General features: G+C 36.8%; 1 protein-coding gene across 6 annotated transcripts in view; it reads right to left on the bottom strand.

Annotated features, from left to right (window-relative positions):
• Positions 1–18,577, bottom strand: part of TRPC4 (transient receptor potential cation channel subfamily C member 4) — a 140,706-nt gene that overhangs the window by 28,062 nt on the left and 94,067 nt on the right. For all 6 annotated transcript variants that reach the window (XM_029938598.1, XM_029938597.1, XM_029938599.1 and 3 more), the window contains one exon: positions 7,177–7,316. In XM_029938598.1, coding sequence (XP_029794458.1) covers positions 7,177–7,316 — 140 coding nt within the window. The remainder of the gene's footprint in view (positions 1–7,176; positions 7,317–18,577) is intronic.

The following is an 18,577-nucleotide window of genomic DNA, read 5'->3' as shown; positions in this document are numbered from 1 at the left end:
CTTGACACTGAGCTGCATAAAAAGCAAGATGAAATTTGTCCCTTGTATTATTGAGGTAAATTTATATCCTTTTAAAACAAAAGGTCAGATATGCTCTTTGAAATACTGTGCTACAAAAATCTCTAATTAAACTTGTGTAGGAATCAAACAATAAGTTGATATCTCTTCCTCATACATATCCCTAAAAAATATGTCTAAACAACACAATTTTTTCCCTAATGATCATGTTAGCAAAAACAGTTCTACTTCTGTTTGAGTCCCATCAGAACATCAGAATATTTCTATTCTTTGTATAGACCTTTACAAATGTTAATTAATTCTCTTGACACCAATAGATAGTATTCTTTTAATCTCCCTGGGGACAAAATACATCACAAGCTCCTGATTTTGTTCAACACTCAGTCTCTTGCTTGAATGACAATTTAAAACAATACAATTTGAGCTCAAGGGAAATTACTTTCTATTTTAAATGCTGATCATTGTTCTTGAACATTCTTAACTTCAGCATAAAATAGTTAATTACTGAAGATACATCAAAAATTAAAAACTTAATATTGTTTATTCATTATAACAAGTATCAGAGTGAGGGTGTATGGTATCAACCACTCCCTAGTTCTCTTCTCTTGGTTGTCCCATATATGATGTCACCTCTTCCTTCAAAGAGTAAAATCACCTTCACCTTCTTTTTCTTACTTCTGATGAGATCAGCCATGAATAGAGCCTATATGTTGTTCAAGTGTTAAGGGTCCTTTGATATTATGAAATCTACTGGAGACACTGTTCCTTGTTCTAGATTTCACAGGCAGTTGGCAGCAGTTGGAGGCTGAATCCATCATCACATGGTGATGTGGTACTTTAGATCCCTTCCTAGCAAATTGTCTCAGCTGGGACTTGCAAAATCCTGAGGAAGGTTTTCCATTTTCCAAATCATGAGATGCTAGATTCGGCCCCAGTATAATTACCCAAGTCTGCTTCAAAGTCTAGCACTTCTGGTAATTGTTGGGAAACAATGCTATGTGAATCTGTTCACATTTATGCATGGTCAGGGCTTCATGAGCAAAACATTGCATGGCTGTTAAAAGATGTCTGAATGGCAAACAAGCCTTGGAAGTTAAATATAGAGACTTTCTGAGAGATTTGGAAACATCTCCCCTGGAGCCATCTGCTTAGATTCGAAGGATAATAAAACTAGGACCTTTGCCTCCTTTGAGAGAATTTGTTTACTTTAGACAGTTAAGGTTTTTCTCTCTCTTTCTCAGGGGGAAGATAGGCAGCTGGCTCAGCTGAACTCTATAAGCTCTGAGATTCACAATTTCCCAGTTCCCCTCCTGTGGTACCAACTCCTGCCTGCGAAGGGTACATCTGGCTCTCGTCTGTCACCCTGTGGGGAATTGGAGCGCGGGGGACCAAAGTTAAGATTGTTATGTAAGTAAATAATTGGTCTGTTCTCTGATCCAGAAACCTTGCTTCCTGTCAGGATTAAATAGAGATATAAACATTTAGTAATTAGCTCTTGATTTCATTCTTTTAAGTTCTGCTTTTTAACTTCTCTCCTGTCATTCGGGCATATATTTAACTTTGGTTTTTACATAGAGGCATTGGTTTACCAGGAGATTTTTAAAATTCTTACAAACCTTGGTGTCCTTTGAACTTGTAGAGAAAAATTAGAATTCTTCAATGTTAAATGTATTTTTCCACATTCTATGATTAGGAATTAAAGTCTTAACTTGAATTTAAAATTTCTCTTTGGCTCTATTTTCTAAAATGTATCCACAAAATCTATATTCATGTTTTTAGCCCTCCATGTTTGCCTCTGGCCGTCTGTGAAGCCTCTTCCCAGTGTCCCTAGCAGATCCTTCTTTCTCACTTGTTCCTTACGTGATGGAGTTTGCTTTACAAGCCTCTTCTCATTCTATCTACTCTCCCCGGGTGTTTTCAGCGATCTCAACTGGCAGTTACGTGCTGACGACTCCCAGTCCTACATCTCCAGCCTGGATGTCTCCCCTTCCAGTCCTATTTTATATTCTACTGCTTAGTTGACTTTTCCGCGCCGTTATCACACATCTCCGGCGTACAGGTCAGATTGGAATTCGTGATCTGTTGCTCCTCAAGCTCTCTCCCCATTTATGTTCTCTGATCTGAATGAGTGGCAGCAAATCACCCAAAGCAGAATTTGAGGTGGATCCTATATCCTTTCTCTCCCAACCTGACGGCTCTAAACTGAAATCTCATAGGTACTGCTTACTCCTCTTCACTGGTATCCTCACTGCCTTAAAAAAGTTCCTCCATTTCCCACAGAAATTATTATAATAGCCTCCTAACTGCTCTCCCTGTCTTGTACCTTATTTCCATGATGGCCTATTTCCTCCAGAATTGTGTCTTAAAAGGGCCAGTCAGACTACCTCATATCTAGCTTAATGGTCTTTCTTCAATGATTCTGCAGTGTCCTTGAGATGAAATTCCAGTTTTCCAACATGTCGTACAAAGCCTCTGGAATCTGGGTCCTGGTTCTCTTTGAGACTGATCTGCCATTTGTATTCAGTTTGGCACTTGATGCTCTGGCTCAATCCTTTTGGTACCGGTCATTCCACGTATTGCCCTCACCTTCTCACCAGAATTTTTTTCTGAGACTATCAAGCCCTAGGTCCAGAGTGGATTTAAGTTCTAATTATTCTGATTCTTCAGCTGTTATATACTCATTAAATATACACTGAGTGCCTATTCTGCACCAGACACCATCACAGTGGTGAGGAAATAAAATGCAGTTTATGTCATATGAGCTTACAATACAGTGAAGAAAACAGACATTACATAAGTAAAACTGATCTTTCCCTTGACAGATACTCTTTGACCAGGATGAATGGACGCTAGGATCCTGCTGGCCTAGTAGTAGCTCCATGCGATAGAATGATCCTTCAAAGAGAAAGATCAAGTCTGTTAATTATACTGGAATTAAAAAAATGATTAATTAGTTTAAAAAAAGGAAAGATAAAGACCAAGAGCTACTCTACACGTTGAAGCCCTTCTAGGGCCATTGATTCCTGGTTTCCTCTTTCTCTCAAGTATTTGCTTTTTAGTATAAATGTACCACAGTGTGGTTTTGTTCAAAACCTTCATTTTTACTCAAATTCTTTTTAAGAGACTGGCTCCTTTGCAGACCTATATAATAGAATATTCAACCTTGAATTACCTGTCAGTTTTCCATGAAGGGAGCTTTGTCTAATGCATTTTTAGAATTGAACATCTAATAGAGTGCTTTATATATGACAGGAGGTCAAAAAGCATTCGAAGGTGAAGAATCATAGACACATACATGGTTGTTAGAAAAGATGAATCATTTGTAGAAATGTGAGTCTCTTAATAGCTGGAATATGGAGAATATGGGAATAGTGATGAATCTAAGAGGAAGTTGGAGCCAGGTCATGAACACTTTAGCAGAGGATTAGGAGAGAAAGATGAACTGAATCACAATACTGGGATACATATAGTTTTTGATGCAGACTTATAAAACTCAAGTAATATATAAAAAGTGAATAAAAATTTAAATTGATACAAAATGTAACTATTTGTCATACGAGAGTTAACAGAAAATGTATACTGGTTTTAATATTTGATTAATAAGGTGAAAACGTTTCCATTTCCACAAATTAGTTAGATAATAGAGTAGTGAAAGACAAGAAGAAGGCAAATGATTTTCTCCTGTAACAGATAATACCAGATTAAATAATTAGGATTTAAATCTCTACAGAGCTCTGGGCCATAAAACTAAAGAATATCTAGAAAATTCCATAATTTGTAGAGTATACTGTAGTTACAGCATTTGTGAAATAGAAACAATGTTTGCCTCTTTTCTACCTGATAAGAATAGGAGAGATCAATGAGATATATACTTTGAACTATTTAGAAGAATGGTACTATGAAAAATTCCATCATGACTGTTAAAGTAAATCTTCTTATCCATAATAAATTTAATTTTTGAAAATATTACTTCTATTACACAGTGTAATAAGCTTAGGAATTTAGTCATTTCTACCAAATGACTGTAGATAAATATGGGACAAATTGTTCATATAGAAAAGGACTGGGTAATATTTAAGAGGAAACAGGTCCTAATGAAAATAAAGTAACATTTTTAAGAATGCCCAGGCATCAACAAGCTCTGGATTAAATAATATTTCAAACAGAATGAGAAGAGGAAATGGTTGACAAACCTTCTCATTCAATTAATTCAATAATTAAGAGCATTCTCAGCAAACAGGTGAAAACCTGGTCTCTTAGTGTGTGCGCAGAAATTCTTATTGATTGGTTCACATAATGGCTGTTTGCCTTAATATAGCAGAGTCATTTTTGTACACAAATATGGCACTTTTTCCTAAAATAGTAACTTATAAATTATTTAAAAACTAGCATGAAAAATTGAATGATAAAATAAAAGAAAGGAAAGGCAAGTCAAAAAGTCAGCATCACAGACTCCCAAAGTAAGTGCTCTTTTGATTATTATCATCATTCAACAGGTAATAATATTGAGACCTACATTAAATAACTTGCCCTAAATCATTCAGGTTTCATGTGGTAAAGGCGAGTGTGAATCCAGAGCTCAAACTTTTTTTCAACTAGCATAAAGTAAATGAAGAGACATAAAGACATTTAAAGGGGTGCCTGGGTGGCTCAGCCAGTTAAGCGTCTGGCTTTGGCTCAGGTCATGATCTCATGGTTCATGGGTTCAAGCCCCACGTTGGGCTCTGTGCTGATAGCTCAGAGCCTGGAGCCTGCTTCAGATTCTGTATCTCTCTCTCTCTCTCTCTGACCCTCCCCTGCTCGCACTGTCTCTCTCTGTCTCTCAAAAATAAATAAAAAACAAAAAAATAAATTAAAAAAAGACATTTAAAGAGGTAAGTCCAATGGACTCATAGTATATGAAGAAGGAGGACATAGGAGTAAAAGATAAAGAAGAAAAATTAATAATGCATGCTTATTCTACAACAGGCACTTAAGTTATATCAACTCATTTACTACTCATGCCAACAGTAAAACGCAAAAATTGTTAGTCTCCTTATTTTATAGATGAGGCATAGAGAGATGGAGAAATAGGTCTAAGTTCACATAACTAGTTAGTGTTGGAGGAAGGAAGTGAGCCCAGAAAACACTACCCATCAAACTCTACCCATGCAACCCAAGTCTTAGTCACACGAATGAATCATTCAGAAAGAACATTTTGTACTTTACATTTACAATCACAGCTGGACTCCTATGACCATAGTGCATAAACACATTATATTTCTCAAAGATTCCATGTTATTGACATCATTGTTATCTGAGGTAATTTCTGTACACTTTTCCATCTCCTTTTTACTTTTTTTCTCCTTCTTCATCACATGGGCTGAGTGAGTTGAATGTTAAGCATAGTTTTTTCTTTGGTGTAGTATAAGGAACAATGTTTACATTTTAATATTAAGATAGATGTTGCACATGAAGGATTGACAACTTTTTAAGAAAATTCAAATCCCATATCTAAAACTGAGACCAAAAAATCCACAAGTATCCATTATTTTGTGTAGTTGGTACCCACTATGTACCAGAGTTCTTACATATGTAAACATATGTACATAAACACTACACAAATGTAATGTCTAGAAGTACTCTGTATCTTACTACAAATATTGCATATAGGAACTGAAAGAAGTTCCTTTTGGAATCAATATCATATTTCTCTTAGCTGTTGGATAGAATTATATAGTTCAGCATCATTCAAAGTCCCTTCCTTAGACATCAGTATCATCTGATGCATTTGGTACAAATGCAAATACTCTTAATTAATTAATTTATTTATTTTTAGAATCTCTGGGGATGGAGGAAAGGAATCTATGTTTTAGAAAGCTTTCCAGGTGATGTTTCTGTACCTGAAAGTTTGAGAAGAAATGCTGTAGTTGTATTTACATCCATATTGCACCACACAAAAAAACCCAGATATATTATTTTCTAGTAGAGAGATGGCCAAAACAACTTTATGGACATAATTAAGGATCATTTTAAAGAAAATAGGAATTGGACAGATACTCACTGAACAACAGACTGCCCATCTCCTACACAGATGCATAACCTCCTCGGTTAAGATAGTACTTTCTGCCTCTTTAGGACTTCAAGAGCATTAACTCAATGCAGATAGGAAAAATTACCAAATTATTATTCTATTCTTAAAATATAGCTTGTTTTACATGAAACTGGTAGGCAAGAAATTTGGTGAATGGCAACATTTTAATTGAACAAATTCTGGAAACTGAGGCCTTTGCAACTATGGGCATGTTTGACCCTACAGAGCTGAGCACTCTACACGGGATACTCAGACCACTATTTTAGGAACTAGACTAAATAAATGTGAATTCACCTACATGTTACATTTTCTAGGTCAGATCACTAAATTGCATGAATTATTCATGTAAAGTTCAAATAGACACTCTTTGTTTTTAACTAAAACACAATCATTTTGAAACAATATTTTTTTAACAGTAGAGAGACAAAGAAAGAGGGAAAAAGAAAGGCTGGAAGGAGATAATACTTTGATTTGAAAAATATCCCCCAAAGAACAAAATAAACCCAAATGTAATTGCAGAACAAAATGTTTTTACAGAAATTATGTGGTTTGGAGAAGACTGATATTGTACAAAATCTGGGGGAGTGACTGGTGTATGAGGTTTCAGGCACTGTCATGCTGAATGGGATGAGGAGAAGGAAATTATATTCTGCTCTAATTATATCAAACTATATTAGTTTCAACTGAAATAATAATTTCAATGCTTTGAGAGAGTAATATTTTGATCAGTCTAGGTAATGTTACCGGTTAGTTATAACTGCTAAAAATAGATTTTGGTTGCCAAAATTTAAACAGCATTTGAAGTAGAATTTTATGAGAAATGGAAAGGATTCAAAACCAGAGCGACTATTTTGAGTGATTTTGAGGTATCATTCAAATTAGACGCAACAAAATTGGGTAACCACTTCAAATAGTGAAATTCCTTTCAGGACTATAATTGGGTATTAACAATGTATTTTATACCTATCTATCATCATAAAAAGATAATGCTCTAGGTAACATTCTTAGTAAAATTAATAGCACTCAAAGGTATATAACTATTTATCAGAACTTAATGCTTTACCAAAAATATAAATGTTAGTTACCTTTACAAACGCAACAATTTTCAAAGAGATTGTTGCCAAATATAAGGAATTCATCACAAAGTCCATTAGATTCCACCAGTCATGGATGTAATCTTGAAGTCCACCATCCCACATTTGTTTAATTTCTCCCCATATAAAACCTGCAATAACAGAGAGATTCCTTGTAAGTGTGATTTTCAGTTAACCTACTAACAGAGGCAACTTAAAAATTATAGAATTCTGGAGTGACAAGAGACTATATTGTTCCACTACATGAAGCATCTATTTTTAGACACAGTGATAGTAAGTCTCAGCCAGACTGTAAAATTTTGAGGACACTGAGCTAATGGCAGAGAATGCTTTTAGGGTAGGTTCACTTTCTTTTATTCATCTGACACATTGGTAAGCGTGTCCAATTTTTTAATCAACTGCAATATCTCTTTAATTATACATTTTTCTCATGGAAAATGTAATAGCATTTACTTGTAAACAAATACTGAAAGCAATGTTTGCTCTGAAGTTGAGATGACTCAGAGTCATGAAAAAGTGTCACTGGTGAACAAAACTTCTTAATTCCATTAAGCAGGATACTTTGTTTTGCTTTCATAAGCAATTAGTGCCTTCAGGGATCTGTTTTCAATTCTGGACAAAAGACAGTTATAACATGTATGATATTTCATTATAAAACCTTATATCTAACAATAGCTTTGAAACTACCTCCAGAGAAAATAAAAATCCCTTTCCTTTATAATGGTCATATTTTTAATAGGAAGTATTTTATTTTCAAATTCTAGGAAGTACACATAAAATATCATTATGTATCATTTTATTTCCATAATCTTGTTAAAACTTCATAAATCTAGTTTTAGGGACCAATGATGAAAGAGAGTGATATCAAAGGGTATAGAATCAGGAAATATAAAAGGATAAATGTGATGTCATAACTACATTAATACAAGAAAACAAGACAACTCTATTAAGATAATGTAATGTCAAATGTGTAGCCCAATATTTCACATCTGTCTTGCACTAAAAGCCAGAAAAAGTCAGATTAACTATAAAAGCATAACTTTTCGGACCCTATCAGAGAGATGAGAAACCAGAGAGAGCCCTGATGTGAACCTCAGCTCACCCATGGCAGAGTGCAGGGGTCAGAGACAAAGTCATCATGTCTGAGAGTAAGACAATTTCAGAAAAACTTTTAAACGAACTTCTGAAGATTGAGTCTGAGCACAAGACGTTAGAGCCTCTGGGACACAGATGCAAAGGGGTCTCCACCTACGTGCTTGCTCTTTTGCATAGAGCAGTCTCCTCTCCTCTAAGGAACGAAACATATAAGCCCTACGGGAGAAGCAGGTGACAAGGCTTCCTAGGGTTTAGACCAGTGTCCTCAGAGGTTTCCTACCCCAGGGCAAAGGTCAGCAAAGTCGTCTGTCCATGACCTGCCATAGGAGGAGAGTACGGATCATTGAGAACCTTCATCACCAATTCCCAGGCATAGTCCTACCGAAGTCTTCCCTAGACCAGGACAACAGAGAATCTGCCTGTTTCACATCACCGGGTAATAATCAGAAGCTAATAACCACTGGAGGAGTGACGAGAGCATGAATAGAGAACCCCTCAGAGGCAAAGGTGCACAGGGGAGACCAAAAGGTGTGGATGGGGCAGGAATTCTGAAAACAATCCTCCTTAGTCAGTCAAAGACACTATAACAAAGTATCACAGACTGGATGTTTTATAACAACAAACATTTATTTCTCATATTTTGGGAGGCTGCAAGTTTATGATCATGGTATCAGCATGGTCAAACTTTGCTGAGAATCCTCTTTCATGTTCTAGATGCTGCCATCTCTTTCTGTTCTTACATGGCAGCAAGAGAGCAAGCTAGCTCTCTGGTTTCTCTTTTCTTTTTAAAATTTTTATTTATTTATTTTGAGGGGGGTGGGGCAGAGAGAGGAGGGGGAGAGAGAGAATCTCAAGTAGGCTCTATGCTGTCAGCACCAAGCTGATTGGGGCTTGAACTCACAAACTTGTGAGATCATGACCTGAGCTGAAACCAAGAGTAGGACATTTAATGGACTGAGCCACCCAGGCGCCCTTTTGGCCCCTTTTTATAAACGCATTTATCTCATTCATGAGGACCCTCATGACCTAATTGCATTCCAAAGGCCCACTTCCAAATGCAATCAATGAGGGTTAGGATTTCAATACCTGAAGTTGGAGGGGACACAGACATGCAGTCCATAATACGAACCAAAGCAGCGTGAACGGTGCTCTGAAACTGACTGTAGCAACAAAACCCGAACCCACCTCCGCTCCTAACTGTAATGTCGGGCATCGATGCTATGTAGCTTTGTCTAGCCTCTACACAGGCAGAATAAATCCCTTTCCTAAATGCACACATGCATGCCCTTCTATGATGTACAAGAGACCTTCATTCTTTTTTAATAAAGTCTTTAAACCTAGATATTCTACTCTATGTACTTTATAAACTGCATCACAGATATTTTAGATGTATTTTTATTTTCAATCATTTCAAAGTGTTTTCTAATTATTTTGCAAATTCCTTTTAAAATTCCTTTTAAAAAGATAAGGAAAAAATAATGAAGGCATCAGGAGTGCAGGTGTGGTGGAAATAAAAGACACATTTGCATTCAAAGGAAGAAATAGAAAACTGCCATCAAACTCGTTGTCTGAAACCATGAAGGACAGAGTGACATCATTAGAGGGCTGAAGGAATAAAAGTGCACCCAGAACTCTACACACGACACAAATAGTTCAATTAACTGAAGGCATCTGAAAGACCTTTTTTCAGACAACCAAAAACTCAGACACTTTATTGCCATGAGACCCATATGCTATAAGAAATGCTGAAGGGATAGAGGTCAGGCAGAAGGTTTATGATTCTCACCAAAAATTAGGTTTATAAAAGGAAATGAAAGCAGATATCCAGTAATGGTTTAAAAAAATAAACATAAAAGATACTTTTTCTGGGGCACCTGGTTGTCTTAGTTGATTAAGCTCTGACTCTTGGTCTGGGCTCAGGTCACGATCCCACAGTTTGTGAGTCTGAACGCTGCTTTGGAGCCTGCTTGGGATTCTCTCTCTCTCTCTCTCTCTCTCTCTCTCTCTCTCTCTCACTCTCTCACTCTCTTTTTCTGCCCCTCTCCCCAAAATAAATAAATAGACTTTTAAAAAAGACATTTTTTCTTTTTGAATTGCTCTAACAGATCACTGATGGCCTAAAGCAAAAAGAGTAGCAATGTATTATGATTCATAACATCTGTAAAAGTAAAATGTTTGATGACAGCACAGAAAATGAATTAGAAATACAGTTTATACGGTTCTTACACTACATGTAAAACAAAATAACAAAATAAATATTATTTGAAGTTAGACTATGGTAAATTAAAATATTATATTATAAACCCTAGGGCATTCTCTTAATACATTTTTATTTATTTATTAAATTTTTAAAAATTTTATTTTTAAGTAATTTCTACACCCAGTGTGGGGCTCGAACTAACAATTTCGAGATCATGATCTCACACTTCACTAACTGAGCCAGCCAGGTGCTCCAAAATATTTTTAAATGTATAAATGAAGAGCCAGAAAAGTAAATAAACATAAAATTATTAAATATACTCAATTTGAAAACAGGCAGAAACAAAAGGAAAAGTGCACCAAAGAATAGATGGAGCCAATAGGAAAAAAAACGGGGTAGCTTTCAAATCCATCAATACTAATAATTATATTGAATGAAGCATATGGTCTAAACACACCAATTAAAAGGCAAAGATTGTCAATATATAGAAATGCAAAACATGGCTCTATTACAATTTATCAGTAGGTTAAAAGTAAAAGAATAATAAAGACACTATGAAATGCTAATGAAAAGAAAATAAGGAAAAAGGAAGCTCATTCGGCTACATTAATATGACTTGATATATTTCAGAAGAAAGAATGTTACCAGGTATGTAGAGGATATAACTAACATAAAGATGAAAAGTTGAACTCACTGAGAAGACACAACAATCCGAAATGTGAATGTGGCTAACAAAATGGCCTTATTATGCAAGACTCCATCATCAGAATTGAAACAAAAAGGAGAGAAAGGTACAAATATAGCAAAATAGAGACCTTAGTCTTCCTCTCTGTAGAACCAGTAGGCAGAGGTTTGGTAGGAATATAGAAATTCTGAACAACACTATTAACAACCTGACAGCAGCAAATACACACTTTTTCCAAGTGCATGTGTAACATTTGCCAAGAGAGACTATCTCATGGGCTATATTAGCACATCGCATACATATTTGTACAGGTTAAAATCATACAAGTTGTGTTCCAGGACAATATAATAAACAACAAATCAATAATAAAATGTATTTGGAAAATGTCCAAATATTTTACAATTAAACAACTTACTTCTAATAACCCTTGATCAAAGAGGAATTTGCAGAATAATTAGACAATATTTTGAAATGATTGAAAATAAAAATACATCTAAAAATATCTGTGATGCAGCTTATAAAGTGCATAGAGTGGAATTTATAGGTTAAAAGGTATAGGTTTAAAGTCCTTATTAAAAAAGAATGAAGGTCTCAGTGATTTCAGCTTCCGTTATGACACCATGAAAAGATAAGCAAATTAAGCCCAAAAGAAACAGAAGAAAATAAACAAGATAAAAGCAGAAGTAAACTTTTAAGACATAAAACTTGAGAAAAATCTATGAAGATGGAATATAGTTCTCTGAAATGGTCAGTACAATTGATAAAACTCTGGCCAGAATGGTCAAGAAAAAAAAATGGAGAAGATAAAAATGATCAATGTCAGAAACAGAAGAAGTGGCATAACTACGGATCTTATGACATTATAAGGATAACACGTGGATAAAAGGAATAACTTGACGCCCGTAAATGTCAGAACACAAAATGAATTGAATAGTTTCTCTGAAAGACACAACCTTCTAATCTCACTCAAGAGCACACAAAGTAAAATAAAAACAAAAACAGATAATTAGTACACAGAGTAACCTGAATTGTCCTATACTTACTATTAAAGTATCATGAATTCATAGTTTAAAACCTTCCAACAAAGAAAACTTCAGGTCCAGTTTCTTTATGGTGAATTCTACCAAACATTTAAGGGATAAATAACAAAAGTGCTGAAAACACAGTTAACAAATACTTAAAATACAAGGGGAAGAAACATTTAAGAGGTTAGTATTATTCTGATGAAAAGACTGGCAAAAAGAATGCAATCCAAGAACAACTACACACTAATAACCTTAATGATATGCACAAAAGTCCTCAACAAATATTAGTCAATTTAATAGAGCAATATGTACAATTGCTAATAAATCATGCAGTTTTTATCCAGGATGGAAGACTGTTCCAACATTTAAGGGCCAATCAGTGTAATTTATGTCATCAACAGATTACTGGGGAAATAATCTATTCCATTAGATGTAGGAAATGCATTTGACCAAATTCAACATCCATTCAGGATAAAAACTTTCAGCAAAGTATGAATAGAAGGGTAATTTCTTGATTTGATAAAGAACATCTACAGTATACAACTACAGTCATGATTATTTTATAGAGGGCCAGAGAATAAGTAACTTAGGCTTTGCAGTAAATGAGTGGGTGTGGTTGTGTTTAAAAAAAAAACTATTTATACAAACTGGCAAAGAGTCATCTTTGTCCTCCTGGGTCATGGTTTGCCAGCCCTTGTCCAGTACCTTGATGGCGATGGTCTTACATCATTGTGTGTTTTATATATCTGTGCCCTGAACAAACAAACAAACAAACAAACATACAAAAAAATGTGCTACAACTTGAAAGCAGAAAAAATGATTAGAGATTGATGTTGACAAATGGAAATAGGGATAGATTAAAATTAAAGAAATATAATCAATATATACTATATAGTATTTAGTAATTATAAATAAAATAAAATATCAATTGTGATATGTTGCTGATAGGTATGTTTGAAAATTCTCATAATAAAACTTTGGAAGAAATGAAAGTGAATTAGACATAATGATCTATCATCACTTAGTGAAAAATAGCAATGGCTATTTAATATTATTTAAAAATTTTTATTTAAAATTTTAAGGTACATTTAAATTAATAACCTAACTGAGGCTGATTTCAGTCAAATTGATTATAGTGCACATTTTTGAAGTTTTACTAAAATTCAGTTAGTTAACATACGGTGTAATATTAGTTTCAGGTGTACAATATAGTGATTCAACGCTGAGCATCATCATTGGTTCTAACTATAGACTCTTAACTATGATGTGCATTTATTTATTTATTTTTTATTCAAGGGATAGATGGTGCAAGTGAGCACAGGGCAGAGAGAGAGAGAGAATCTCAGGAGGAGTAGAGAGATTGGGAGAGAGAAATGGGCCTCTCCAGATGCAGGGCTCATGCTCACCGGATGCGGGGTTCGAGTTCACCCTATGTGGGGTTGAAACTCATGAACCTGAGCATGAGAGCATGACCTGAGCTGAAGTCAGATGCTTAAAGACTGAGCCACCCAGGCGCCCTATAGTGTGCATTTTAAAGTCCTCTGTAGACCACTGCTTTATTCTAGATTTTAAATCCTATATTGCCTGTTTGAGGTTTCTTTCAGATAAAATGTCTCTTGAGAGCTCAGATAAGATTGGGGCATAACTGAGGAGATGATAATGTTCACCGCCTCCACATCGAAGAAAGAAACATATCAGACCTGAGTAAGATATGATGCATGGTCTAATGTTTGTGGGAAACTTACAATTTATATTATCCAATGAGGAAAAATCTAGGTACACTGGAAACAACCCTCTCTCTCTTTCCCCATCCTCCCCGCCCCCCACCGTCCTCTCCATCTGTGGTGCTTTCTCTTACTGAGCCTGGGGACAGTCTCAGAATCAACCACAACATCCATAAGAAAGCAAACGCCAAAACAGGCAACGTAAGTAGTGCCCCACTCTCAGTTAATAAAGCAAACTGGACTCACTCTCCTCACTCAGTGTTTTTAGACTTTTTCTTATTTTTGAAATTTCACAATGTGACTTATTTGTTATGTTTTAACTGAAACTTTGCCAATAAATATCCAGACATGAGAATATGTGTGCACTGTAGTTACTAATTTAATAAATGCATTTCAAGTTAACTTTCATCAGAAAGCCCAGAGGTAAAGACTTCAATTATACGAGGCAAGTGAAGTACCAGGCTCAGTCCAACTGGTAATCGGCTTTGTAATCTTAGCAAATAGTCTCATCTCTCTAGATGTCTGTTACCTCATTTCAAAAAAAGAGAGGTTTGGATTATATGCAGAATTCTGTATATAGAATCATACAAGAAGTGTAATTCTACCCCAGTGGTATAAAAGGCCAGAGATTACTTTTCCTATCTGGATCATTAAATTTTAGTAAAATCGGTCATCACAATAGCTGCCATGAAGATTAAAAACTGTCTTGTGCCAGAGGACACAGACTTGCTTTGGTCTGCCCCAAAATGAACAAACTAAACTAAACGAACCAGAGCTATATGAACTAAATGAACAAACTAAATCTTTGATATGAAAATTATAGGAAGAAACCATCTTGCCCAATGTAAGGGAGACTTCTCCAGCAATCAGAGTTGTTCCAAAACTGGAATGGGTCACGCCGTGCAGTCAAGATTCCAATCCAGAGCCCGGAGCGCCTTCCATCACTCAGGCTCCAGAGAAATTCTCCAAGTAAGTGCAAACCTGTTCTGTCTGATTTCTAAAGGGGATTCCAATTCTATGAATTCGTGAATCTGTTGTTTTCAAATTTGTATATATTTTAAAATCAAATGTATTTTTCAGACTTGTATGTATTATAAAATGAAATGTATTTTAAATACCTGCTAACCAGCCAGGGTGTTTATATCTCATTTCCCTTTATTAATAAATTGTTAGCTCTCTCCTTGCTTCTACCAAACTGAAAAGCCAAATATGATTATTATCACCACCAAAATTACTAACTTTAAATATTTTGTGGGTAGGGGAATATTAGGATTAATGGCTTCAGAGGAAAATGAGGAAGTAGTTATAAAGAACTAGTTATGAGCTCAGTACAAACCAATATTTTAACGCGGAGCTTCTTAATACCTAAGTAGACTCTGTTCATGATAGATGGGTTCAAGGAGATGGCACTTTCATTGGAAGCTTGGACGAGGTGACCTCCAAGATTCTCTAAGGAGGGTAAGAGCAAACACAATTTGGAGATATTACAGTTCCTTTGCAGTTCAAAGAGTATACATTTGATCTGACTTTCTGGATCACACAGACAAAAAATTCTTTCACTTCTGACCTTTGCAAGTCATAGTTGTGTGGAGAGGGCAGAGATCCTGATGAAATTGAGGGCTCACACCATCATTTTTATCCTGAGCTGTAAATAAGACTGTCAGTCAGTGCTTGTTGGCTAATGGGGTTTGGGATCCTGTGTTTTTAGAACACCAGAATGGAGTATCACTTCATATAGCTCTAGTCACCACATATCTATTTAAAAACTATCTCTTTCTGTTTCTTAGGAGCACCATGGTGAAAATTCCAAGTGTCCTCGGTTCTAGCAGTGGTTCACTGAAATTTTTGCAGGAAACAGCCTTTAGAGAAGCTAGAGGGTGCTATTAACTGGCTGATATATGCATCCAGAGAAACTATTCGTGCTAACCAGTCCAAAGAGAACAAAGCTTCAGGGAGCTTCTGTCACAAAATGTTTGTCCTGTTCCCACAATGGGAACATTTCAAAATTGCTCTCTGCTGTTTATAAACAGATGACATGATTTCTCAGAGTCATGGTGGAGGTCTAATTACAAGCATGGATGTCAAGGCTGTGGGGACCAGCAGAGGAAAGATCATAGTGCAAATGAGTCAGAGAACTTCCTTTGAAAGATATTTATGGATGCCTGGAAGTTTTTCCTATTTTTTTCCCTACCTTTCCCATAACAGTTTTCATCAGGGGCTACTTGAGTGTTCGATGATATCCTATCATGTGAAGCCAGCGGTGGGGACGAGATGAGGTCGGCAGACCTCAGACGCCACAGTTAACGGGCCTGCCCTCAGGTGAGAAATATGGAACTCTGTGAAGAGACCTCTTGTCTCGCCTTCCCTAGCTGTCAGTATTTACACGGGAATAAGTAACCTCAAACAAAGAGCAGCTGCCTTTTTACCTACGGCCACCCCACAGGGCTTGTTAGGGGAGCCCAGGAGCCAGTCGAGAGATCTGACCCTGGAAGTCTCTTAACAGAACTCTGACTTCTACGCCATGGCACCAAATCAATGTAGGTAAAAGAAACACAAAGAATTCCTCCCTGCCAGAGATTTGTTTTTCCAAATCAGGGAACAAAAAAGTAGTCTCTAGTCAAAATTGGCTTTCGCTTGGAGAAATCTAAATGCAGTTATTTTGTTCAGTGGACGATCACGTTATGCTGGACCCAAAAAGGCACGGAGGTAGGAGGCAGCTTCTATTGTCTCCGTGTTATACTTAACACCCAAACAAAGATGAAGACAATAGTCCCCACCATCCACTTTCTGAAGAGAGCTTACATAAAATTGTAGCTACGCCCTCCCTTCTAGGGCTTACTAAGAGGTTTTAAGACCGTATCTGTGACCATCCACTTGGGCCTCTAACCCCATGGTCTACAGAGAGAGCATTAGGAATAGGTGGCGAGAAAGCCGTGAAGTCAGGGCGGTCCAGTTTTTGTGCTAATTAGGAATACCAGAGGGAGAGATGAAGGTGGTTGCTTATCAGCACTACCACCTCCCTAAGTCAAGCAAGGGAGATGCTGAGAAAATCCCTCATAAAATGGGAGTTTTCTACAACAAGGAAAACCTGGCATCTCAATCTCTCCTGGAGTGTCCACTCAGGCAATGGGCTTGCTCGTCTCTCCCTGGGTCTAGCTCACCAGGGGAAATAGAGAGCCAGTGTGTTGTGGCAGTAGCACAGCTGGCCATAGTCTGACCTCCTGCTATTAGTTGTGGCTCAGTTTTGTGATGCCCTTGGGGACTGAGTGCTTATCACAGGAAGGAGCTGGGCCCTCCTGTCCTTGCCAGGGTCCTAGGAGCCCAGAAGGAGCCAACTACAGGTTACAAGGAGTTGAGGGACTGGAAGATATCAGTCAGAGCTGAATCGGATCCAGAGGACTACAGTGTGGAGGCACACCAGGCCCTCCATAGAACACCCACCCACACATCCAGAGAGTCCTCAGTCAAGGGCTGTCATATAGGCTACACAATATTAGCTAGAGATGCACAAAACCAGTAGGAAAGAGCTGTGACCAGGGACCCAGTGAGGTAATGAAGACTGGTAACTTTTCCTGTCATTCTTCTTCCCTAAAGCCACCAAGGAGGAGAACACAGAAGTTATGCCCTTCTTTCCATTCCAGTGTTGGGGATGAAGGATGAGGAAAAGATGGACAATCCAGGTCCTCTGAGTCCTGGGTCAGGCCTTTTTCAGGAAGAGGAAAGCTTAAAGCTGATAAGATTCATGTTTTAAACTGAACTGGGACTGCTTTTTTAATAACTCGAGTTTTCAGTTGCTTGATATCTACTAGACATATTCTCAGGGTACAGGGAAAGGATTTGGGGCAGTTGGAGAGAGTGATCAGAAAAAGGAAAAACCATTTCATGTTTAGATTCTAGGAAGTTGAGACTCTTTAATAAAGCTTTTACATGAATACAGAATTTGCATGAAATTGTGCTTCCAGAATTGGTTCTCAATCTTTAATGTTTAAAGACCTCTGGAATTTCTTTTTTTTTTAATTTTTAATTTTTTTAATTTAAATTAAAAAAATTTTTTAACTTTTATTATTGAGAGACAGAGAGACAGCATGAGCAGGGGAGGGACAGAGAGGGAGAGACAGAGAATCTAAAGCAGGCTCCAGGCTCTGAGCTGTGAGCACAGAGCTCGACATGGGCTTGAATTCACAAACTGTTGAGATTATGACCTGAGCTGAAGTTGGACGCTTAACTGACTGAGCTACCCAGCCACCCCTCTTCTTTTTTAATTAAAAAAATTTTTAATGTTTATTATTTATTTTTGAGAGCGAGAGAGACAGGGTGTCACTGGGGAAGGGACACAGAGAGAGGGAGATACAGAATCCAAAGCAGGTTCCAAGCACAGAGCCGGATGGGGGACTCAAACTCAGGAACCGTGAGATAATAACCTGAGCTTAAGTCAGATGCTTAACTGACTGAGCCATCTAGGTGCCCCAAGACCTTTGGAACTGATGAATTGATCAACCCAGGAAAGAATTTAAAATATATATTTTTTGTAGAAATTCACAATTCTTATGATTTTAGTCAGCAGTCCATGCTTCAAGACATGTTGACTTAAGGGGACAGTAAAACATATAAAAGAATGAACCTGGAAAACTTTGTTTCACCATACACAAAAATGAACTCAAAA

This window comes from Suricata suricatta, chromosome 4 (genome assembly GCF_006229205.1).
Source record: "Suricata suricatta isolate VVHF042 chromosome 4, meerkat_22Aug2017_6uvM2_HiC, whole genome shotgun sequence".
Classification (NCBI taxonomy): Eukaryota; Metazoa; Chordata; class Mammalia; order Carnivora; family Herpestidae; genus Suricata; species Suricata suricatta.
Note: the sequence above shows the minus strand (reverse complement) of the source record. Positions and strands in the feature narration are given on the sequence as shown.